At 40.4% G+C, this 24,835-nt stretch overlaps 1 protein-coding gene across 1 annotated transcript in view; it reads left to right on the top strand.

Moving 5' to 3' along the window:
* Positions 1 to 24,835, top strand: part of GPR158 (G protein-coupled receptor 158) — a 354,431-nt gene that overhangs the window by 195,592 nt on the left and 134,004 nt on the right. The window contains exons 3-4 of the mRNA XM_006101994.3: positions 79 to 181; positions 19,442 to 19,665. Of these exons, the coding sequence (XP_006102056.2) occupies positions 79 to 181; positions 19,442 to 19,665 (327 nt within the window). The remainder of the gene's footprint in view (positions 1 to 78; positions 182 to 19,441; positions 19,666 to 24,835) is intronic.

Raw genomic sequence — 24,835 nt, forward strand, 5'->3', positions numbered from 1 at the left:
CAATGATGGATATCTGTGGGACTTTATGCTATGAAATAAACTCTGATCAATGATATGGCTGTCTTCTCTCTTTTACAGTGTTTGCCGATTAAAGGCCTTGGATTTGTGCTCGGCGCCTATCAGTGCATTTGCAAAGCAGGATTCTATCATCCCCGAGTCTTCTCAGAGAACAATTTTCAAAGTAAGTGCTCTTTGCTTTTGTACATATATCTGAATACAAATATCTACCATTATTAATTATTCAGATTTTCTTTTAACCTTGTTGGAGTTGTATGGTTAAATCTCCACTGGTTTGGCATTGGCATTCTTTCATCGCTTAAGGAGTTTTTACTTTTGTTTGTCATCTACAATATTCTAGAGTACCACAGAAATATGGGGGGGGGGACAAAAGTAGGTTTACAGTAGGTTTACAATACGGAGTTAATAAAGCTATTGTAACAATCATAACCTGGATGTCTTTTGTCATGCGAACAATTGTAAACCTACTTTTGCCCACCCCCGTATGTTTATTTTTTGGTGTATTTTAGTTTTCAATACATTTTAAAGGTCTGAAAATTCTGTAGCTCCTTGGTAAGACCAATTGGGATTCTGTATAAAGAGCTCTTGCTACAGAAAATTTCTATAACTAATTTTGCTAGTTTGTTTATTCTATTTATGAATTTGTTTATATATTAGTGTTCTATGCTGAATAAAGAATTACCATGGAATCAACAGCTTAAAGCAACACAAATTTATTATCACCCAGTTTTCATTGGTTAACCTTCCAGTCAGGCGTTAGTCTGATCCTGTGCTCAGGGTCTCACCAGGCCAAAATCAAGGTGCCATCTGGGATGTGATATGATCTGAAGCTCAGGATCTCCTTCCAAGCTCATTCAGGTCATTGGCTGAACTAAATTCCTTGCAACTCTTTCCCTGACGTCCCCGTTTTCTTACTAGCTGTCAGCTTGGGCTTATTCTCAGCTCCTGAAAGTTTCCTCAGGTCCTACCTAGCCACATGACCCTCTCACAGCACTGCAGCTAACCTTGTCAAGGCTAGCAAGGGAATCTCCCCAGTCTGCTCAATGAGGTCTTACATAACATGATGTAATCATGGGAGTGACTACTCTGTAATTTTGCTGTATAAAGTAACCTAATCAAAGGTTACATTCAAAAGGAGGTGATTATACAGAGTGTATAGCCCAGAATTAAAATGTGGTCATCTGGTTATTTTATTCCTACTCCAGAAAATGTCAGTGTTACAATTTGAATACTGATTTTTTTTTTACTCTATCTATAGATAACATAGTATTGCCAAATTGCTTCTAGCCTGCGACTGGATATAATAATTAAGAAGGAGATAGTGGTAAAAGAGGATGGTTTCATGGACACTTAAAGTTTAGGGTTGCCAAAAATGAGGTATAGGTATCTTTTAGATAGTCACCCATACGTCTTTGCCAGTCTCATTATTGGTCTGTACGGGAATTTACATCTCTACTAGGTATAGTTCAAAGGTATATTGAGATTGAGACCTGAGTGTCTTATTTTGGTAGACATATATAGTTTGTTTTTTCTCTTGAAAAACATTATTCTTGGCCTTGAGACTGTTTACATTTAACTTTTAGGATCTGTAGGTGAGTAACATTTTGTTCTCTCCTTAGTCACATAGTGTAGAGTTAAGCTCATGTCTTGAGTGATAGTTGATATAGGCATGATTCTGAGATGGCTTTCAAGATTCCCCTCCCCTTAAGTGTGGGTGGGACCTGTGGATGCACTGGACAGACACTCCCTTGTTTAGGCTATGTTGTGTAGCAAAGGTGATAGCATAGTCACTCTTGTGATTACATTGCATTAAATGTGACTCCTTCCCATAGTAGAAGAGTGTAGAGAGAGTCTAGCACTGGCTTTGAAGAAGTAAACCATCTTGTCATGAGAGGGTTACATGGCTAGGATCTGAGGGAGACCATTAAGAGCTAAGAGCTAAGGGCAGCCAGCAAGAAAACAGGAACCTCATCCTACAACTGCAAGGAACTAAATTCTTCCAACAGCCTGAACACTTGAAAAAGGACCCTGAACTCCAGATGAGAATATGACTTTGCCAAAACCTTAATTTCAATCTAGAGCAAGCATATCAAACTCAAGCATGTCAAACTCACAAGGTTTAAGTTTATGTGGGCCACAAGAAAACAAAAGCTTCAATTTTCATAGAAACATAGGTTTATTTTGATAGAGACAAGCTGAATACAAAGGGCTGAAATAAAGGAGTAGTTGTTAAGATAAAATAATAGAACATTTTAATAAAAATTAATATTTTTATTGAACATTAACTTAATAAACACTGAATAACTGCACAAATTAATAATTGTAACGCAAATAAACTTATTTTTCTTGTTCTCCGAAAGTGAAATATTCCCTGTTGCACACACCAAACAAGTCAGTCCAAGACTAATAACGTGGCAATCGGCTGCTAAAATATTTGCTCCTAGTATTAGTGGAGAGAAATGGTGCGCCTGTGAGTAAGGTGTGTAAGGGAAATGAATGCAACACGATTATAGTAACCAGTCATTAGCGAACGTTGTAGTTCATTATTAATAATTATGTATAGCAGGATATTGTAAAAATTAAGTTACAAAATTTTTATTAAAAAGTTTCTTACATACCGTTATATTGGCTGGGCTGCAAAAAATATTTGCTGTGGGCTGCATGCGGCCCTGGGCCGCGAGTTGACATGCTTGGTCTAGAGCAGTGGTTCTCAACCTTCCTAATGCCGCGACCCTTTAATACAGTTCCTCATGTTGTGGTGACCCCCAATTTCATTGTTACAAATTGAACGTAATTAAAGCATAGTGATTAATCACAAAAACAATATGTAATTATATATGTGTTTTCCGATGGTCTTAGGCGACCCCTGTGAAAGGGTTGTTTGACCCCCAAAGGGGTCGTGACCCACAGGTTGAGAACTGTTGGTCTAGAGAGACCCTGAGCCCAGAACCCAGTTTCACTGTCCCCTACCTTCTGCTCAACAGAAATCTGGAAATAATAAATAGGTGTTTTAAACCCTTAACTTTCCAGTAATTTATTATATAGCAATAGAAAACTAATACAATAGCAATGATGATAGCATACTTCTAGGATGGATATGCTTTTCCTTGCATGTATGTGTGTAGCAAACTATGGCAAGACTAGAGCTACTTTGGCATTTTTCACATTTATGGTCCAGTCATAACATATGATTCAACACTGAAGGATTAAGGAAATAGCTTTTAGCTTATGTTCTGTGAAGGTATTTTGTATTTGGTTTAACCCACATTTGTTCTCAGCTCCCACTATGTGACTGAAATAAAACATCTAAATATTGTAGAACCAGAGAATGACTATACCATTTGCTTATCACACCACCAAGAGGAACTAGTTAACCTTTAACAATGTATCTTTATTTAATTTGCACACTCCTACTTTCTTCCTTATTTTGAAAGCCAGTGTTTTTCCCTGGATTTACTCTCTCTAAGAAAAGGCTGCCCTGAAGGGGTGTGACCAGCCTGAAAACGGCCCTCAGCCCCTCACCCAGGCTGGCCAGGCGCCCCAGTAGGGCCCCCCACCCTGAAGGGGCTGTGGCCAGCCTGAAAACAGTCCTCAGCTCCTCAGCCCATCACCCAGGCTGGCCACACTCCCATGGGGTGAGGGTCCCCACTGGGGATTTCACCAGCCTGCAAACAGCCATCAGCCCCTCACCCAGGCTGGCCAGGCACCCCAGCGGACCCCCACCCTGATCCGGTACACTCTTCAAGGCAAACCAGCAGGCCCCCACCCGTGCACCAGGCCACTATCCTATATAATAAAAAGGTAATACGCAAATTGACCCTAACAGCACAACGACTGGGAAAGACTGGTCACTATGACACACACTGACCACCAGGGGGCAGATGCTCAATGCAGGAGCTGCCCCTTGGTGGTCAGTGCGCTTCCACAGGGGGAGCTCTGCTCAGCCACAAGCCAGGTTGCCAGCTGCCAGCACAGCGGTGGTGGCAGGAGCCTCTCCCACCTCCTCAGCAGCGCTAAGGATGTCCGACTGCAGCTTAGGCCTGCTCCCCGCTGGCAAGTGGACATCCCCCAGGGCTCCCGGGCTGCCAGAGGGATGTCTGACTGCCAGCTTAGGCCCGATACCCTGTGGAGTAGGCCTAAGCCAGCAGATGGACATCCTCCAAGGGGTCCCAGACTGCAAGAGGACACAGGCCTGGCTGAGGGACCCCCCTGAGTGCACAAATTTTTGTGCACCAGGCATCTAGTCTATTATAATTCTGTGTTCCATTGGACAGAAGAGCTAAGATGTGGTGCTGATCTATGAGAAAAAATATAAATGTGACTGTTAAAATATGAAGTGATTTCAATGCTTTATTTAGATGGAGGTCCACAGTAAACAAAGGCTTGCAAAGACCAACAAGGATATTCCTGGCATCTCTCTTGACATTGAGAGCTAATAGGATCTGATGTCTGAGTAGTAGCAGGATTTCAAAATAACCAACTGCTGACGTATAACTGTCCCTTCAAATCCAGGTTGTTCACTTTCTGGTTGATGAAATACAAGCTTATGAGAAGCTCATCTTCCTTAAATCTATCTATCTTAGCATGAAGTCTATTTTCAGTGAAATTTCTTTTCTTTTATGTAGACACATTATCAGCCTTTCAGTCTTACCTCTAATCTTGGGACTGACTTCAGCTCATGTACAGTTCCAGATACATCCAACTTACAAATGACAGACACCTAAAAATGACAATTCTTGTTTGCCAACTCTGGTACTATTATGGGGGGCGGGGAAGGAAAGACAAAAAAGTAGAGTTTTTAAAAACATATAGTCTTTGGAAAAAAGGAAGGGAAGCTCTTTGAAAATAGAGACTTTGAGCTATAAGCAAACTTTTCAGCAAAGCTAACCTATCTTTTTGTTGTTCTTGGGTTTCACACTCCCTATCTCTCTTCTGTTTCATGCTGGAAAGTTTAAGATATTTGACTTTTAGAGAAAAAGAGCTTGAACATCAGATTCTCATAATTGGCATAATCACTTTTGCTATTGGTCTTAAGTCTTGTGATCTGGTTCACTTTTGCTGTATTGTAGAAACCTAGTCCGAATCAGTTTTACTCTAGGTGTAGTAGCAAAATTCTTCACCTAACTACTGGGCTGATGTTTCTCTCAGTCATTTCCCTAATTTTCAATCTTCACAGCCTCTTTCATTTTTCCCGCTTATAGGGCTTGGGGATCAGTTAGTAAATGTAGCTGGCAGATGGAGTTAGTGCCAGCAGAAGAGTGCTCAGTGCTGCTAATCTTCGTGGGCTATTGACAATTGCATTTGCCTGTTTATCTCTGACTATGTTCTTTGCAATTATTGGGAAATACCCCAAACACATTAGACTTCCCTAGTTTCTAATCTCAGAACTAAATAACTACCATGTTTTCACACACTAATTAAGAACAGGATCTTTGGAATTAGTCTTACTTAGGTTTGAATCCTGGATCTATTATTTATTTGCACTGTGCTAAATAATTTATCTTCCCTAAACTCTATGTCATATATAAAATTGTTATACTATCACTTGCTTTATACAATTGTTATAAGGGTTAAATGAAGTAATCAATATAAATTCTAATTATGGTAGTTGTTACATATCATATGTTGAAAAATATTGTTATTGTTTATGATCATTATTTAAAATCTTGTGTTTATTCTGTTTACCCATTTTCTCAAATAATATGCCCGTTTTCATACTTTCATCTAGTATCTGCTCCACTTCCCAGCAGAGAAACATATTTCCAAGTCCCAAATTTGTTTAGTTCAGTTTGTCCTTAATATAGGCCCGGCTTTGAGGTATAATACTCCATCCTCCAAACATCTTTCTCTTCACCTTCTAGCTAAAATTTTACTTTATTAGGTTTGTTCTTATTTATTTTATTATTTATTTACCTCATTTTAGTCCATTATTACACTGCTATTTAGACATTAGAACATTTGCATGTTGGTGGCCTCAAGAAGCTGGAAGAGGCAAGGAAATAGATATTTCCTTAGATCCTCCAGGAAAAATGTGCTGACCTGCCGGGATCTTGATTTTAGCCCAGCGAGACCCATGTCATATGCTTGAGCTACAGAAATATAGAATGAATATTGCTATATTACTCCTTAAGTAAGAAGAAACATAAATTTGTGTTGTTTTAAGACTCCAGGGTTTTGGTAGTTTGTTACGGCAGTAATAGAAAACTAGGACAACTCAGTGAGTGTGTTTCCCACTCAACGATCATTCCAGTGTTCACAATAGGCCACAATGTGTTTTTTTTTTCTGGAGGAAATTGTTCACAACTCCAAATAACTGACTCAGATGAAATTATACTCTGGTGGGCTCTGTGTATTAGGTTGGCCTTTGAGTCAGACAGATGGATTTGAATCTTGTCTCTACTTACTAGCAGGAGACCTGAGCAAGTTTTTTCATGCATTCTGAGGCTCTCTTCCCTTATTCATAAAGCACAAATAGTAAAATCTATTCCTTTGATAGTTGTGAGTAGTTGATGAGATAACATATTATATACCCACAATTATAGTGATTATTATACTAATGTGAATATGGAGAATCTAGTCCTTTTATCTAGTACTAGGGGCTCAGTGCACGAATTTGTGCACCTTGAAAGGAACTGTGGTCCGCGAGGCTGCAGTGGGCACAGGGGTGGGTCTCAGACCATCCTCTGCACCCCCACCCGGCCCCTCTCACTGCGAACCCCAGCCCCCTGTCTGCTAGCAGCCCCACTCCTGCCACTGCCACTCCCATCCACTGATGGCACCAGCCCTACTTGCACCTGCTGATGGCGCAGAGTGATTAGGGCCGGTGCCAGCAGTGGGTGCGAGCATGACTGGCACCATCACCATGTGCCAGTGGCGGCTGCTGCCCCAATCACTGCTCAGGAGCAGGGGGAGGTAGAAAAGCCCTCAGGGGTGATCGGGGCTGGCAGCTGCTGCTAGCACCCGCTGATGGCGCTGAGTGATTGAGGCTGGTGCTGGGTGCCAGCAGCAGGTGTGAGCACTGGGCGGGACCACGGGGCGCAAGAGCAAAGAGTTTTCAGTAACCACCAGAGGCTCGCCCCTATGACAGCAACTGGTGCCCCGCCTTGGTATGGCACCCCCGCTCACCTGCTCCACCATCCTGCTGTGGCTGATGCCCACCATGTTCCGCGCACTCCCCCTGGTGGTCAGTGCACATCATATCGACCAGTTGTTCAGTTGTTTGGTTGTTCTGCTGTTCGGTCTATTTGCATATTAGCCTTTTATTATATAGGATTGGGTGTTGTGCTGATTGAATGAATAAATTGCCAATCGGCAAAAATCTGTGTTTATTAATTTTATAATTCACATTAGAATCTTCCTAAAATCTATGTAAGGTAGTATTTTTATTTTTAAAAATATCACTAAAGTCACTTGTAATACATAAAAATCTAAAAGTCGATAGAAAAGTGTGTGTAAGATACAGAGGTAAGCATGTAGAAATAGAAAGATTGAGCTCTTAACTATAGTCATAGTGAGAGTTATAAATTTTAAACTTTTGCAGTGGGCTTCAGTTTGAATCTATTTTCACAGTTAGCCATTCATGATGTAAGTGTATGAAAGTATATTAGCTAATCCTGATTTTAAGATATGCAAGTATATATTCATGTTCTAACAATAAAAATATTTTTGTATAGCAGTCTATGTATACCCATAGTCTGCTAACTGTTCTCTCTTTTCAGATATTATAAATATTGAAACAAATATCCACAGAAATCTCTTTAATGTATTAGAGCTACTCATGTGCATGTGCCTTTTTTTACTTAATTTTTGGATGTGATTTTATCTATCTGAAGAATGGAGGCAGATTACTTCTTCATCCTAATCAGATGAAATAACAAATAACAATTAATCTTCCCATGGTTAGTTCATTGCAGCATTTTAACATCAAACTTTGATTGATGAGTATGTTCCCTCCAATTCTAATGAAAAAGCAAATATGTGTATGGGAAAGAAGGATATGTTTACCCTAATATGAGTGTTATTTATACCTAGAGCTAATGCTGGGCTCTCCATGTCTGACTCAATTCTTTGTTACTTCCAGATGAGCTATTTTTGTTGTCTATGACTCACCATTTTTCTGCATGCCTGTGGAATGGAAGGAGGAGGGGGTCATGATATATTAAGCACATGGGCGTGGTCTTGCAAAGGTCCAGGCTATATCCTCTGCTAGAACCTGTTCTTATCACTGAGGGCCACAACATCCCCCAAAAGGCACCTCTGATCTACTGGTTTCTTCATTAACTTATATGTCTGAAAATTCATCTGTCAAAAATATCACTTAGCACTGACTATGTGCCAGATATATTTTTAGCAACTGGAGTAAAAGAAGTGATTAAAAAAGTGAGGTTTCTAAGTTTCCAGGAAAGACCCGCATCTTCCCCAAACATATTACAATACCCACAAATAACAAATGAGGGCAGTCTTGAGTAAAACACAATTCTGTCCAATATTAGTAAACTAGGTCAAAGAGTTTTAAGATTTAAAGGATGAACGTCTAACCATATATTCAAATGTCCAAATGTTATGTTTTTGCCCTTGTGAAGACACAGTTTTATACAACTAGTACTTAAGAAACTTAATCAGCAGAGCACTTAATATTATGGTGATAATTCTATATAAAGTTTATACTATGAAGATATGACATATATAACTTCTGTTTCAATCCACACTACTCCCTTCAGCTAACTCATTCTCTCCTAAATCAGAACTTAGTATTTTCTTCAATAAACCATAGGAAGAAAACTTTCTGGGGTACATTTTCACAATGTGTGCCTCAAATCATAAAAATGTGGCTACATTTTGATGTACTGGTTTGATACTTATATAATTTATTCCAATGTATATTTTAATAAAAAAAGGGAGTAGGATAAAAGTGCCCCTTTAATTTGTTCATTAGTTGAAATCTTCAGTTAAGAAAAGCAAAAAAAAAAAAAGATATTTTAAGAAAATTTCTTGAAAGTTCTAGTGTTTCATCAACGTCCCTTGGGTTTTTATGGTGGATGAAAAAATTTCTCAATGTACACAAATGTAAAATTTTTTGGAAGTAGGCATTCAAATAGAATTTTTCCATGTAAGTTTTCTAATGTTACCTTCTAATTCCATTTGCAATTCCCTTCAAAGGAAAAAGGATGATAATACCATATTGAAGGGAAACATTTAAGATACTAATACATAACATTATTTATAAGGAGAACTTTTAGTTAATGAATAATGTATTTTATTATTTTCTGATGTGTGTGTGTGTGTGTATAAACAGGTATGGCTAGGTAGGAATGACAACACTATTAACTGAAATTCAGATTAGTAAAGTGATAGGATGTCTAAGCAAACTATTTAAAACTGTATCTCTGTATTTTTTTAGTTATTTTGAACTGTCTAACTTATTTCAGTAGATTTTTAAAAAATTCCCAAATGGGATGAAATATTTAGAAAGGCCTTGTTAATAGTGTTAACTATTCTAACCCTATTAGAATAACAATAGCAATTCAGAGTTTAAAATAACAACATAAAAATGAGGGACTCACTAAGAAATCATCACTATTTCCTAGTTTAATGATGAAAAGTGAAGTCAACAGTAAAATACAGGTACACAATTTACTATTTATTATATGCATTTAATACACACTATTTTTCAACAGCTGTGTGTTTGCTATGTGATACTTTCTTAAAAATTTGCTGATTTTTAGTTTGCAAAATGAAAAACCTTACAAAACTCATCAAAATGCACAACCTGATCAGAAAAAAATGTTTGGAAGACTACAAAAAGTACTTTATTGTCTTACTCATGTTCCAGATCAGAGATGAGAGACATGGCACCTAAATGCAAGGCATGATCCTAGATTTCATCCTGGGTGGATAGAAATAGCTGCAAAGAGCATTACTGTGAGAATTGATGACATTTTAATATGATCTATTCATTAAAAAAAGATTGTATCAATGTTAAATTTCCCAACTTTGATAATCATAATGTGGTTTTGTATGAGAATGCTTTTTTCTTAGGACATACAAATTGAAGTGTTTATGGGAAAGGGACAATATCTCTAACTTCATTCTCAATTGATTCAGAAAAAATACTATACATATAAATTTATAAACATCTATTTATCAAGAGAATATGAAAGATAAAGTAAGTACTGTAGGATGTAAATAATTAATGAATCTTAGTAAAGAATATATGGGATTCTTTAATTGATAAATTTGACCTGTGATATTTCATAAATTTAAGGTATTTAAATTATGAAAGTAATTTAAATTACTTAAATAATTACTTAAATAGTGTGTTATTTTGATACATTTACATATATATTGTAATATGATTGCCATTGAAGCAACTTTTATCATATTTATGTCATTATGGTGCAATATTATTTTCCTTATTTATTATACTGTGCTTTAGATCTCTATGGCTTATTTACTACTCATTTCAAATTTGTACCCTCAAACACCATCAATCTTATACCCTCTATCTCCCATTCCTTGGTAATAACCACCATTTTACTCTCAGTTTTTTATAGTTTTGATCTTTTTATATAAGTGATATCATGCAGTACTTGTCTTTCTCTGTCTGACTGATCCCACATAGCATCATGTGCTCAAGGTTTATCCATATTGTCACAAATGGCAAGACATCTTTTCTTAATGGCTAAATAATATTTCATAATATATATTATATATGATGTATATTATATACTAGAGGCTCGGTGCACGAAATTCATGCACATGTAGGGTCTCTAGGCCTGGCCGGCAATCAGGGCCAATCGGGGCCTTCCTTCCCTTGGCTGCCAGCTGCCGGCTGGGGCCTTCCTTCATTCTGTGCTGCCCCCTGGTGGTCAGTGCACATCATAGCAAGAGGTCAAACTCCCGGTCTGTCAAACTCCTGTGGGAACAATTTGCATATTAGCCTTTTATTATATAGGATTAGCATTTTTTATCCATTTATTTGGGATTTTTGTAATGTTCTTTTGTAATTATATCAAAATTAAAAGCTACAGAAACCTAATTTTATTTATGAATAAGGTAAAAATATTACATATATTCAAAGTCTGAAATTTTTCAATAATGTAGCATTGGTGATTTGATTAGAACTTTGGGGTTTGGAGCAAAATTTTACTTTAATATATATAGGGACCTGGGTTTAAAATATTTTTTTTATTATAGAAAAGTTACATGCTTATTAAAGAAACTTTGGAATGTGTAAAAAAATAGAATTTAAAGAGCCATTTGAAAATTTGTTGGTCACTTAAGATTTTTTTAATACAAATATCTGTATATATAGTATTTCTAAAACCTTCGTATTACATTCATTTTGAATACCATACATAGTTTTCTTAAACATAATTTTAATAGTTACACAGAATTCCATTGAATAAATATATTATGGTTTACTTATCCATTCTAAAGCTCATAGTTTTTACTAATTTATATAAATATAAAACCACAAGGTGGGGCAAAAGTAGGTTTACAGTTGTGTGTACATGAAACTCAGAGTTTATTCTTGTATTATTACTTATTAATTATTGTATTATTTTCCATACAAACAACCATAAACCTACTTTTGCCCCACCTGCATATTTATGTAAAAAACGTCCAGAGATTTTTTTTTTTATAATGTTACTCTGGTAAAGTTACGGTAAGCAAATAGGTTAACATGTTTTCCACAAATTGTCACATTTGTCTTGATAGGCGCAACTTACAGGTGAGTGTTTTAGATTTCTCAGCTGTCCGGTGGTGCTCCTGTAACCTTCTCCCAATGTCCTCTATATTTATGCTCTAGGCCAGCGGTTCGCAACCTGTGGGTCGCGACCCCTTTGGGGGTCGAACAACCCTTTCACAGGGGTCGCCTAAGACCATCGGAAAACACATATATAATTACATATTGTTTTTGTGATTAATCACTATGGTTTAATTATGTTCAATTTGTAACAATAAAATTGGGGGTCACCACAACATGAGGAACTGTATTAAAGGGTCGCGGCATTAGGAAGGTTGAGAACCACTGCTCTAGGCAGCATACTCAATCACCCATATAATGATCTGAAAGCTGCTACAGCCAAAGCTCATAACTCTTCATATTCACCTTTATTTTCAGGAAGTATTTGTTTTATCTGAAAGTTCCAAATATCACCTTCATTTTCAAACTTTAGCAAAGCAGATTGGGATTCTGTGGATGGTGGATTATTTCAAGTTACTCAGCGCTGACATTTCCAAATCAAAATATCATCCACGATGATTTCTAAACAAATTTTCACTTATATATTTGTACTACAGATCAGTTAATGTATTCTTTTGGGAGAATACATTCATCATTAGCAATTATTTGATGATAATCAAATATGGAGAGAATACTATGTTCAGTGTTGAGTGTGTAAATAGGTATATAAACCATGGCCCCTGACCACTAGGGTCTTAAAAATTTAAACCATCATAAATTTAAGGTACCCTTCAGTAGATTAATAAAAATCTCATTATTATTAATTGTAGTAGAATTATTTTAACTAGCTGAATATATTCCCTTGTCCTAGAGCAGTGATGGCGAACCTTTTGAGCTCGACGTGTCAGCATTTTGAAAAACCCTAACTTAACTCTGGTGCCGTGTCACATATAGAAATTTTTTTATATTTGCAACCATAGTAAAACAAAGACTTATATTTTTGATATTTATTTTATATATTTAAATGCCATTTAACAAAGAAAAATCAACCAAAAAAATGAGTTCGTGTGTCACCTCTGACACGCGTGCATAGGTTCGCCATTACTGTCCTAGAGACATAATTAATCAGCATAAATTGATAAAATATAGGGTGTCCCAAAAATGTATACACACACTTTGAATAATTATAAACGTATAAATACATTTCATTCTCAAAATTGAGCAATCAGCTGTTAAAGTGTGTATATGTTGCCCTAACTGGTTTGGCTCAGTGGATAGAACATCGGCCTGTGGACTCAAGGGCCCCAGGTTCGATTCCGGTCAAGGGCATGTGCCTTGGTTGCGGGCACATACCCAGTATGGAGTGTGCAGGTGGCCGCTGATCGATGTTTCTCTCTCATCAATGTTTCTAACTCTCTATCCCTCGCTTTAAAAAATCAATAAAATATATTTTAAAAAAAGAAAAGAAGAGGAAAAGATTCAGTATTAATGAAGCCCAAGAGGCAGAGAAGGAAAAAAAAATTCAAGAATTCTTTCTAAAGTTGGATGGAGACTCCCTCTCCCTTCCTCTCTGTAAAAAATCAATAAAATATATATACTTTTAAAATTGTGTATATGTTTTGGGGGTACACTTTGTAGTTTTGGAACTAGAAGATTATATCATCATGCTTTGAGCTCTAATGAAATAATGAATGTAGAAAGCTCTGTCTTTAATTCTAGCTTTTTTGAGCTTTATAAATCAGGTCTCCAACTTTTTTTTTCTCTCCATTTTATCACTTTGTGTCCCTTACAGAACCTTATAATTTCTCATAGTCAAAAAACATTAAGGCAATATTAAAGAGGAAGTTTATCATTATAGCACATTATTATTTGACATTTGTGAGTTGATCTGGCAATACTTTTACGCATGAAGAATAAAATGTGATCATAATGTATTTTCTAACAAATTGCCTTTTATTCATGAAAATTAAAACATTTATATAACCAACATAATTTAGTATTACTCATATCAGGAAACATAGAATGGTTTGGAATTATGTCAATATCTCACATTATATTTAGCTGTTACTACTTCAGTAGACATAATACCTATTAACTATTATTTTTGTTCTACCTGAGAAAGATAATGGAGTGCATGAGCTTTTTCCATTGTATGTTCTGCAGTCATGATTTTATTTTATGGCCCAGTATATTGGCTCTTTTGTAATTTTAATCTAGGTTGCAAAAGAAGGATATAAAACCATTGTTTTATTCTTAGGGAACATACAGTTTACTTGCATCTATATATATATACTAGTAGCCCTGCGCCAATAGCTCTCTGCGGGGCCTGGCCACTGTGCGCCCACTGCCCAGAGGCTCTCTGTGGCCCAGAGGCCCATCCGCAGCTGGGAAATGCAAACAACTTCCCTTCCTGTTCTCAGGAACTCCAATAAAGGGCTTCCTTCTCTTTCTCGGCCAGCTTTCACCCCTGTGCCTCTGCCACCAGCTCCTCCTGTCATACTATCCTCCACCCCCTCCACCTCTGGCCACCCAGACTTGACCTTTCCTGGGATTCGAGGGCCACTTGACTCTGCTCAGCTCGCTGGTTCCTTCTTTTCTTATGCAAGCATTCTGCACCCTGGCCTGGCCAGAGGTCCATCCACTGCCAGGCGCGGAACGCTTGCCTCATCGCCGCAGTGATGAAGCAAGCATTCTGCCAGGCTGCTCATGCTGCGCATTCTCAGTGGCCGCCCCCCCAGGACTGGGGGACTCCAGCGGGGTTAAGAAGACTGGGTGCCACCATCTTGTGGCTATGGGCTCCACCATCTCTGTGACGGAATTATGGTTAATTTGCATTTTACCTTTTATTAGGTAGGATATATATATCCTACCTAATAAAGAGGGAATATGATAATATTGACCCTCACACCATTGCAAAGATGGTGGCACCCACAGCCAATAAGGAGAGAATATGCTAATGACTGCCAAGCCCTCAAAGATGGTGGTGCCCACAGCCAATAAGGAGGGAATATGCTAATTGACTGCCCTGCCTTCAAAGATGGTGGCTCCCAGAGCCACAAGATGGCAGCGCCCAGTCCCCTCAGCTCCGCCTGGGGCGGCAGGTGCATGGCAAGGCCGGGCCAACCCCAGGTAGGCCTGACAGCTCTGCTTGCCTGCCTCCAGAGTCCCCCAATCCCCTCAGCCCCCCAGCCACCCAGGGATGGCCCAAGGTGCAGGCATGCCTCAGATGGCAGCTGCCCAGCTGCCCACGGCTGCCTGAGGCTCAGGTACAGGACTGGCCAAGGCTTGCGCTACTGGAAGTGGCAGCAGCAGAGGTGTGATGGGGGCATCGCCTTCCCCTGATTGCTGGGTTGCCTCCCACCCCTGAGGGCTCCTGGACTATGAGAGGGGGCAGGCTGGGCTGAGGGCTGAGGGACACCCACCCCCCATGCATGAATTTCATGCACTGGGCTTCTAATATATATATATCTGTAGCACTATAGTAGCTCTCAGAGTAGAACATTGGCAAATAAAGATAATCACAAGGACTTGGAACATCAATAATAGTGAACAGAGATAGAATGGATCAGTCATGAGAGGTTCTCTAAGTTGGTATAGTTCTCTGGATAACAGGTTGGTGAAGAGAATGATGGGCATGGTAGGTGCAGTTAAGTTCAGCTTTGCAAAGTAGGAATAGACCATTCAACAGGACTGACTGAAATTCTTGTGCTCCTGAATTCTACCTCCCAGTCTCTACTTCAGTAGGTAGAATCTAGACAAGTAACTCAGTCTGTAGTATGTTAGAATTGGGGGACATTGCAAGCAATATAAAAGAACCTTGATTTACATGAATAACAAAATATATCAAGGTAGAGGGAGCCATAATTAAGATATGGATGAGCAACAAAAGTAAAACAATGATCATGAAAAGAGTCAGGGTTAGGTTAGGTTTTCTCCTAAGCAAAAAGAAAATCTCACATTTTTCTTGGTTAAAAATGAGTGAAAATTTTACAAAGGACACATCAAATGTATCTAAAATGTGACTAAAATTGCTTGCCATGGTCATATGTTACAAAAGCAAACAAACAAACAAAAAACCCCAGATAACACTGTGCTGTTAACATACTGAGTATTTTCCAGATTTAAGTGACTCAGGATGCTAAATAGTCTCTGCTTATAATGTTATCGGAGGAGTACACGAGTGGAGTGCCTCTGTTGTTCATGGGAATGAGGTTCTTGGGGTGTCGCCAAAATAAGAATTTTCAGAATTCCCCACTGGACAATGAGAGGTGGTAGAAGACTTTATTTCCATGGAGCTACGTTTTTTGGGTAGTAACATTCCATGCCCCTTAACCCAGTCTGAAAGAGGTGCAGCTGGAGTTTTAGTAGAGCAGAAGTAGGGCCAGTGTCCAGAGCTTCTGTTCCATGGTACAGCTGGGTCTGGCAGAGTTATTGTCCTTTAGTCCATTGTGTGAAGCCCACATGGCCATGGGCCATATGGGTGCATGCAGGGGAATGTGCCCTCTGCAACAGGAGTCAGGGGCAAACTGCAAGTGAGCAACCCAAAAGAGGGAACTCCCTTTGTTTAGCAGTTTAAATATTCAGGTTTCGTGCCCTTACAGAGGCCATGCCTATTCTGGCCACTGACTCACTTCCAGGTGTGATTGATGAGTAAGCACCTTCCCATGTACCTAGACCTTACCTGGCTTGTGTCCAATTGCTTTTTTCCAGTCCCTTCCCCCGTGGATCAGCGGGGAACAGACTTTAGAGAGTGTTAAATTACACCTTTTTAGCAAATCTGTAAAAATGGCATGCCTATATTATCTAGTCTTCCCTTTACTCTTTTTCTGTTAAATAATAACCAGATTACTGCAACAGTATCATTCCCCCCTGACTAAAAAGAAACCTCTTTATCTATACTAATAAAACCCTATGTGGTTGTCACACCCTCACTCTGTGATGCCCTCACCCCATCACAATCCATTACCAGGAGGCTACGTGCATGGAAAGGCACATGTAGGTGGGCGAGGACTTGATGCTGCATGTGTGGCATGGAGGTGGCGGGTCCCAGCGGCTCTGCACAGCTACACCAGTGTCCCACGGCTCTGCGTGGGCTGGAGGTGGGACCCCCCGGCTCCAGCCTACTTCTTTGGGGCAATTCATGGAGGAGCCCCAGATGGATGGGCAGGGCCTACCTCTTTGGGGAGATCGATTGTGGGGCTCCTGCACTGTGAGAAGGCTCAGGCCAGGCTGGGGAACCCACCCCCCCCCCAAGTGCATGAATTTCGTGCACCAGGCCTCTAGTAATAGTATAAAGGAGAGATAGGCAAAGGTCTCTGATTTATGTTAACTGCTTCCTGCTGTCAAGAGGCGGAGATCTGTCTATCCCAAGGCTTATAAGTTCTGCCTGTCTGACAGAGGAAGGGGGAAGCAAAATGGGAAAGGATTCTTTATTCAGGAAAGAAGGATTCTGCAAAGTCCAGTTAGTCTGGTGTCCCTGGGAGGTGGCGATGTCTAGGAGGATGATTAGACAAGCTGCATTCTTGTTGTATTCTGCTAAGGACAAACTTGACAAGAAGGTTAAAAGGCAAAACTTAAAAGTGAGGAGACTTATAGCAACTAAAGTTTCTGTGAGAGGCAATAACCCACATGACAAAGGGGAGGATTAACTTGCAGTGTCCCCAATTAGGTTGGAGGCAGGTGTGTCACACCTGTCTGAAGTCCTTTTGACCCATGACTATTTCTATTAATCATGAGCTTTCCTAGCTTTTTTTCATTCACTGGAACACTTATTGAAAGAATATTCTACTTTATCACATATTTATTTCTTAAGGACTGACAACCTAATTTCATTCTACCACTCTGGAAACTACTGTCTAAAAGATAAATGAAGGATAAAATAATCATTAAACTTCATAGCCTTTACTCATTTATTATCTTTGATCACATTCCAGCATGTTCCAGTAAATCCAAGTTTTCTTTTATGATATTGTAAAAATGTCTGCCTATCTAACTTCTTCCCCTATATATTCCTTTAATTGACCTCATCCATGCCCATGGCTCTCTGTAGATTCTTTCTCTAACACTGATCTTTATCCTACAATCCATTTTTGTATTATTTCTCACTTCTTAATGCATATTTCTCTTGGACAATATAAGTTGGACCTCAAATCTAATTGGTCTAAAATGGAGCTTATCCTTCCACTCCTTCTCTTCCTACTTCAGCTCTTTCTTCTAACTTCCCTGCTTTTGAACAAGTAGTGCCTTTCCTTAAGACACCAATAGATTCCTAGTTCCTCTTTGCACCTCCCATGTTTGGAGAAGAGAAAGCTGGGCAGCCTGATTTACAGGGTGGGGCAAAAGTAGGTATACAGTTGTGAGTACATAAAATAAAGTTTATTGTTGTATTATCATGTATTAAGTATTATATTATTTTCCATACAAGCAGCTGTAAATTACTTTACCCCACCCTGTATATACATTATCTCATATAAAACCCACAGCAATTCATATTTCATACATTTGTAAACTAAGACCCAAAGTGGTCAAGAGAGTTACCTAGTGCCATAGAGCTCTCTAGCGATGGGAACCATATCTGCTGGACACTTAAATTCATACACTTTTCACAGAATGATGGCTCTTACAAAACAATATATTCTGAATCATTAAAGAAGATTCAATTATGTTTTTGCTATTATATCTACTAAGGAAGGAAAGCAGACAAATGTATTTTCAAAGAATTATGAACCTTTCACAAGAGTTGAAAGTAATAAAGACTTTGTGTTAAATTTCGTGTTATTAAAATGCTATTAATCAGAATAACCTCTTTCCCAAATTCATTAATCAATCAAGGTTGTGGTATATATCAAACTATGTGGTTGTGTGATATACTAAACTGGTTATTTATTCACCGATGTCTTTCATGTTGAGTTCAGCATTGGAAATGGTTTTCTTTTTTGATTTATTTTAGTATATGGTGTTAATTGGATCATTTTCAATGGTATACTCAACAATTAAAGAGAATCTTTACCTGTGGGCTTCAGAGCGAAGTTTGCTAACTGAAACAGAAGAATCTAACATTAAAGGGAGGATCAGAGCAGCAGTTAGTTAGCAGTGCAGAAATATCCTATGGGCATGCAAAATGGGAAATTACACGGTAGCCTGTAAGTATGGATTATACCCTGGGAAAGGATACACTATCATTATGCAATTGCACACTGAACAACTGTCCATTAAGTACCATTTTATCCAATTTAGACCCAATGAACCTGATAGATGAGGATCCTTCTAAATTAAGGAGCAATCAAAGCCTCACTTTGGATTTTGTGCCATCTAGATGTGTTATGTGTATTTATTTGGTGCAGGAAAGACACAACTTCCTTGTCCTGCCTTATGGTTAGTTCTTGAACAAATATTTATGGAATATGATATGTGCCATGGGGAGTATCTGTTGGTGATTGGTAGATAATGATATAAAAGATTTAGAAGACTATTTCCTGCATGGAGTTTTATTTTCCATGTTTGCTAATTTTCCTTAGTTACTTTGAATGACAATTTTTTTTTAATCAAAGGGGTAAAAAACTTTTGTTTGAGTCTAAAGTCAAAGTGACTCTATTCTCTAGCAAAAAGGTTGACAAAAGGTCTTTAATAAAAAGGAAAATGAATGAAGAGGTGAAAGATGTGTTTTGACTCTGTACTAAGTCTTGCCTACCTCAGAAATGCAATGATAATGTAGTTTTATTTGGAAACTTTCAGGAAGGGGTCCGGATCACCATTTTGCAGAAAGAGCAAAAGATGTGTCAGAAGAAGCCCATGTCTGCCTACCCTGCAGGGAGGGCTGCCCCTACTGTGCCGATGACAGCCCCTGCTTTGTCCAGGAGGATAAATATCTGCGACTTGCTATCATCTCCTTCCAAGCCCTGTGTATGCTGCTGGACTTCGTTAGCATGCTGGTGGTCTACCACTTTCGCAAAGCAAAGGTAAACCCAGGTACCCTGGTTATGATCTTTCCTTCTATTGTCAAGTGACCTCTTCTTTTTTCCAGCAAATGAAGTTTTTCCAATTCCCAGTGGCTTCTTTATTAAGCAGAAATCTTTATACAATAGGATAGGATTAAAGTATGAAATTTATATTTTTAGCTTCTCAGGAGAAATAAGGATTAAAGATATGAGACTTTAACATTTTCTTCCACAGAATGTTTCCCGCTATTTAGCCTGGAGCTTGATTTCATCGTTGTCTTAAAGGACTCTCTTTTACATTGTCTCTTTGGCTTCCTGAAGAATATACTCGGCCAGTACCCAATATATTGTTAATTTTTTCATATCTAGAAGACTTTGTGGTGTTTATTATATTTTATTTTTATTTCTTTCAACCATATTTGAAGATGGTAAATAGACTCAGCTATTTTTTGAGCACATTATACTTTGAAGAATGAATTTATTCATGACTTTATATTTGGTCTTGCATTAATATCCCAGAATAATAGTGATATTGCAAAGAACTTAAGTGGATTTTGAAAGAGTCTGTCCCTCAATTCTGTTCTGAGAAATCCAAGAGCAGTATAAGCATTTGTATGCTTCATAGGCAGGGGTGGATGGATGCTCAAATGTTTGGGGCACAGCTTTCTGGAGAGCTGTCTACAGTTGGCCACCCATCCTATATAATAAAAATCTAATATGCAAATTGTCCCCTCGACTGGGAGTTCGACCACTCACTATGACATGCACTGACCACCAGGGGGTGGCACGGAATATGGCGGGCGTCAGTGACACAGTGCTGACAGCAGGCGGCAGTGGAGATGCTGCTGGCTCCAATAGGCCCCGACAGGAGCAGGACCATAACAGGCTAGTGGAGCAGGTGAGAGGGCGGTGTCAGGCCAAGATGGGTGCAAGCAGGGGCCCAATCGCCCCACCGATCACCCTGCAGATGGTGACCAGTGTCTGGCAGGCCCTGATTACTTGATCAGGGCTGGTCCGCAGGCTGGGATGGGGAACTGGGAGTGGGTAGTGGTGACCAACTCCCATGGCTCCCGGGTGGGGGGCTGCGACCTTTCAACAGCTACCTGAGGGTGGGGATGATAGGGATGGAGGCGTGGTGAGAATGTGGGGTGTTCACCGAGTTCTCTCTCACTCCCCCTGCTACCCTCCCCCAGGACACCCGGGCTTGTGTGCTGGGGAAGCCCTGTGGTCGGGTGCTGGATGCCCTTGAAGAGCCCTCCCTGCACCCGCACAACCTCTTCTGGGTGAGCTGGGCTGCAGCTGCTGACCGCAGGGGCTGGTTGGGCTCCCTGTGGGTTCACGCAGGAGCCAGTCTGTGAGGACGACCGGGAGAAAGTGTGCTGCCCACCCAGCTTCTTTGCAGCACTGCTGGGTGGCCCAGAGGCCCACACTGTGCCCCGTCCCACAGCATCCCTCCATGCTCACCTTATCTCCATGTGGGGATTGGGCACCATGACTCAGGTAGAGGGGGACATGCTGGGGCCTGGGGGCCCAGGTGCTGTCCAGGGCCCAGAGGTCAGCTGGGACCTGCCCTTCCACACCAGACACTCACACTTCAATTGCCAGCCAGGCCTAGGGACTGCACCCATGCATGAATTTTGTGCACCGGTCCTCTAGTTTAATTATATGTAGCCAGTGTTGTGTCAGAATCTGTGGTTCTTTTGCTTTCAGAAACTTATTTGTGCCATTGGAAAGAAAAACAAAATCTAAAGTTTCCACCTTTTCAGAATTCAAATGACTCCTTGTGTTAGCAAAGTTGTACAGATTGGTTTAGAGATCAATGAAAATTTAAATTGTTCTAATTAGAAATTTAAAAAAAGAGAGAGAGAAAATAACTTTTTGTGAATGTCATCCATTACAAAGCTTCAAGTTAACAAAGAAAAAACACTAGCAATATCTGTTGAGATTCAGGGAAGATGTATCCATTATGTTAATGTTATAGCCTTAAATAGTTATTTTAAACTAGAGGCCTGGTGCATGAAATTCATGCAAGGGTAGGGTCCCTAGGCCTGCCCAGCAATTAGGGTCGATTGGTGCCGTTCTTCCCCTGGCTGCGGGCTGCCGGCCAGGGCCTTCCTTCATTCCGCACGCCCCCCCCCGCCCCCCTGCCGCCAGTGGTCAGCGCATGTCATAGCAAGCGGTTGAACTCCTGGTGGGTCAAACACCTGAGGGGACAATTTGTATATTAGCCTTTTATTATATAAGACTAGAGGCCCGGTGCACAAAAATCTGTGCACTCGGGGGGGAAGGGGGGGTCCCTCAGCCCGGCCTGTGCCCTCTCGCAGTCTGGGACCCCTCGGGAAATAACGACCTGCTGGCTTAGGCCTGCTCCCGGGTGGCAGAGGGCAGGCCCAATCCCTAGGTGCAGCCCCTGGTCGGGCTCAGAGCAGGGCTGATTGGGGAGTTGGGGCGCCGCCCCCTGTCATGCACAGAGCAGGGCGGATTGGGAGGTTGCGATGCCACCCTCAGTCACACTCAGGGTAGGGCTGAGTGGGGGGTTGGGGCACCACCCCCTGTCACACTCAAGGCAGGGTCAATGGGGAGGTTGCGGCGCCACCCCCTGTGATGCACAGAGCAGGGCCCATCAGGGGGTTGGGGAGCTCCCCCTTGTCACGCACAGAGCAGGGCAGATCAGGGGGTTGGGGAGCTCCTCCCTGTCACGCACAGAGCAGGGCCGATCAGGGGGTTGGGGCGCCACCACTGTCACACTCAGGGCAGGGCCAATGGGGAGGTTATGGCTCTACCCCGTCACACACACAGCAGGGCCCGTGGGGAGGTTATGGCTCTACCCCGTCACACACACACGCAGGGCCCGTGGGGGGTGGCGGTTGGGGCACCACCCCCTGTCACACACAGAGCCGCAGGGCGATCAGGGGGTTTGGGCGCTGCACCCTGTCACGCTGATCTGGTGCCAGGAGGCCTCGCGGCTCCGCTGATCCCGGTGCTGGGAGGCATATTACCCTTTTACTATATAGGATAGAGGCCTGGGGGCCGGCTGGTTTGCCCTGAAGGGTGTCCTGGATCAGGGTGGGGGTCCCCACTGGGGTGCCTGGCCAGTCTGGATGAGGGGCTGAGGGCTGTTTGCAGCTGGTCACACACCCTTCAGGGTGGGGGTCCCCACTGGGGTGCCTGGCCAGTCTGGGTGAGGGGCTGAGGGCTGCTTTCAGGCTGGCGGGAAGCTCCCAACCGCTCCTTTTTTTCTTTTTCTTTTTTCTTCTGGGCCAGCTTTAGCTCTGGCTCTAGCTCTGAGGCTTCTGCTGCTGGTTTGTTTGCCGTTCTATAATCGAAACAATGTATAACTTCAGCTCTGAGATCCCAGCTGGCTATATTTGTTAGAATGTTTCAAACTGCCAGCTGAGAGGCCGGCAGCGGCAGGCGGGGAACGTTGGAGTCTGCAGTCACTGGAGCAAGGAAGCCTCATGTTCGCTTCCAACTGCCTGGCTGCCGGCCGCCATCTTGGCTGACAGTTAATTTGCATAAGGATACGCTGATTAGCCAATCAGAAGGGTAGCGGTCGTACGCCAATTACCATTTTTCTCTTTTATTAGTGTAGATAATTTTTAACATAAGCATACAACACAAGTTAATATTAGGCTTTAAGTCAGCAAAAATCTACAGGCAACTTGCTCTTAACTTAAGCAATACTTATCTTTCTTTTGCAACAAAATATGTGCTAAATTGCACACATAATAAAGTAGCAGGCAAGTGGAGTAGGGGAATATCTAACCACTGTTACCTAGTAAAATTAATTATTTTTTTAAAAAGCCTATCACTGGCAGAGAAGGTAGAATGAAAAGTTTATTTAATAAACTGCTCTGAAATCTGTGTGTAATGTAATTCATTTACATAGTGTTTAGCACATAATTCTTTTTGCATTTGAATTGATTTTGCTCATTAATGAGTGCTGTGCTAAATGCAGTTAGTGATATATGATGGATTTCATATTACATTGGATAATGAAACTAATATTATTCTCACTAGACTGATGTCAATCTATGTTAATGTTACTTAACATTTCCAAAGTTATTAACTTTGTGAATTTCTCTGGACCTTCATATGAAATTCTACTTTTTTGGTACTATCATGAGAATAGATATCTTTGCATGTCATTTGGTGAAATTTCTCTATATACAAACTAGTCAGAATACATAAATTAGACATTATCTAGTTTAAGATGGCCACTTTTTGAAGAATCAGTGAGTTTTCACTGATTGTGATAAAATATAAAGGTGGATTTTTTTAAAGAAATAAGTTAATAAAGGCAGTGAACATACAAGTAAATTTGTGACTGATTCCTAGCTTTAATCTAGAAATATGACAAAATTTCAGAACTAGAATGGAACAACCTCTAGTTTTATCGAAAAGAAAACCCAGCTTCTGAGGGATTGTAAATTGCCATGCAGCGCAGTTAGGTTGGGATATTTATATGCAGTCATTCCAGCATATAGAATAAACACTTCTAGAAGATTAAAAGCATGAGTGACTAAATTGAGGGTAAGTAAAAATGAAGATAAGTAAACTTAATTGAAATCAAGGGTGGGTTTAAGATGTGAAAAGAATTCTGTGAAGGCAGGGGTACTGTTCTAGCTCAGTGCTAGGAAGTAGAGATTTTTTTTTTAGTTTTTTTTAGAAACAGTGCCAAGAGTGAGTCATTGTCCATGAGATAAAAACTGACCAGTTATGCCTTGGTCAGTGTGGCTCAGTTGGATGGCCATTGTCCCATGCACCAAAAGCTGGTTTGAATTCCTGTTCAGGGCACATGCCCGGGTTTCGGGCACTCCCTGGTAGGGGGTGTGCAGGAGGCAGCCAATCTATGTTTGCTCTCACAACAATGTTTTTCTCTCTCTCTCTAAAAAAAGAAAAAAAATTCAGTGAAAAAAATCTTAAAAAAACAACAACAGGTGACTGACCAGCCACTGAGGTAAAACATGAATATTCCTAGCAGTAAGTCTTGAAAGAAATTTCTCTTGTGGATTCTTATGCATAGAATATACTTAAATGGAGCAAATGATAAAAATCTTACAGGAAATAGAATACTAATTTTCATAGCTTTGTTTCTGTTAATTTTCCTGAATGCATGCTAGAGTTTAAATGGCTTATAATAGCCCGGCCAAATTTTTCCGTGTGGGTTACCCAAAGGGGGTCCCAATAC

Source organism: Myotis lucifugus, unplaced genomic scaffold, assembly GCF_000147115.1.
Source record: "Myotis lucifugus unplaced genomic scaffold, Myoluc2.0 scaffold_390, whole genome shotgun sequence".
Lineage (NCBI taxonomy): Eukaryota > Metazoa > Chordata > Mammalia > Chiroptera > Vespertilionidae > Myotis > Myotis lucifugus.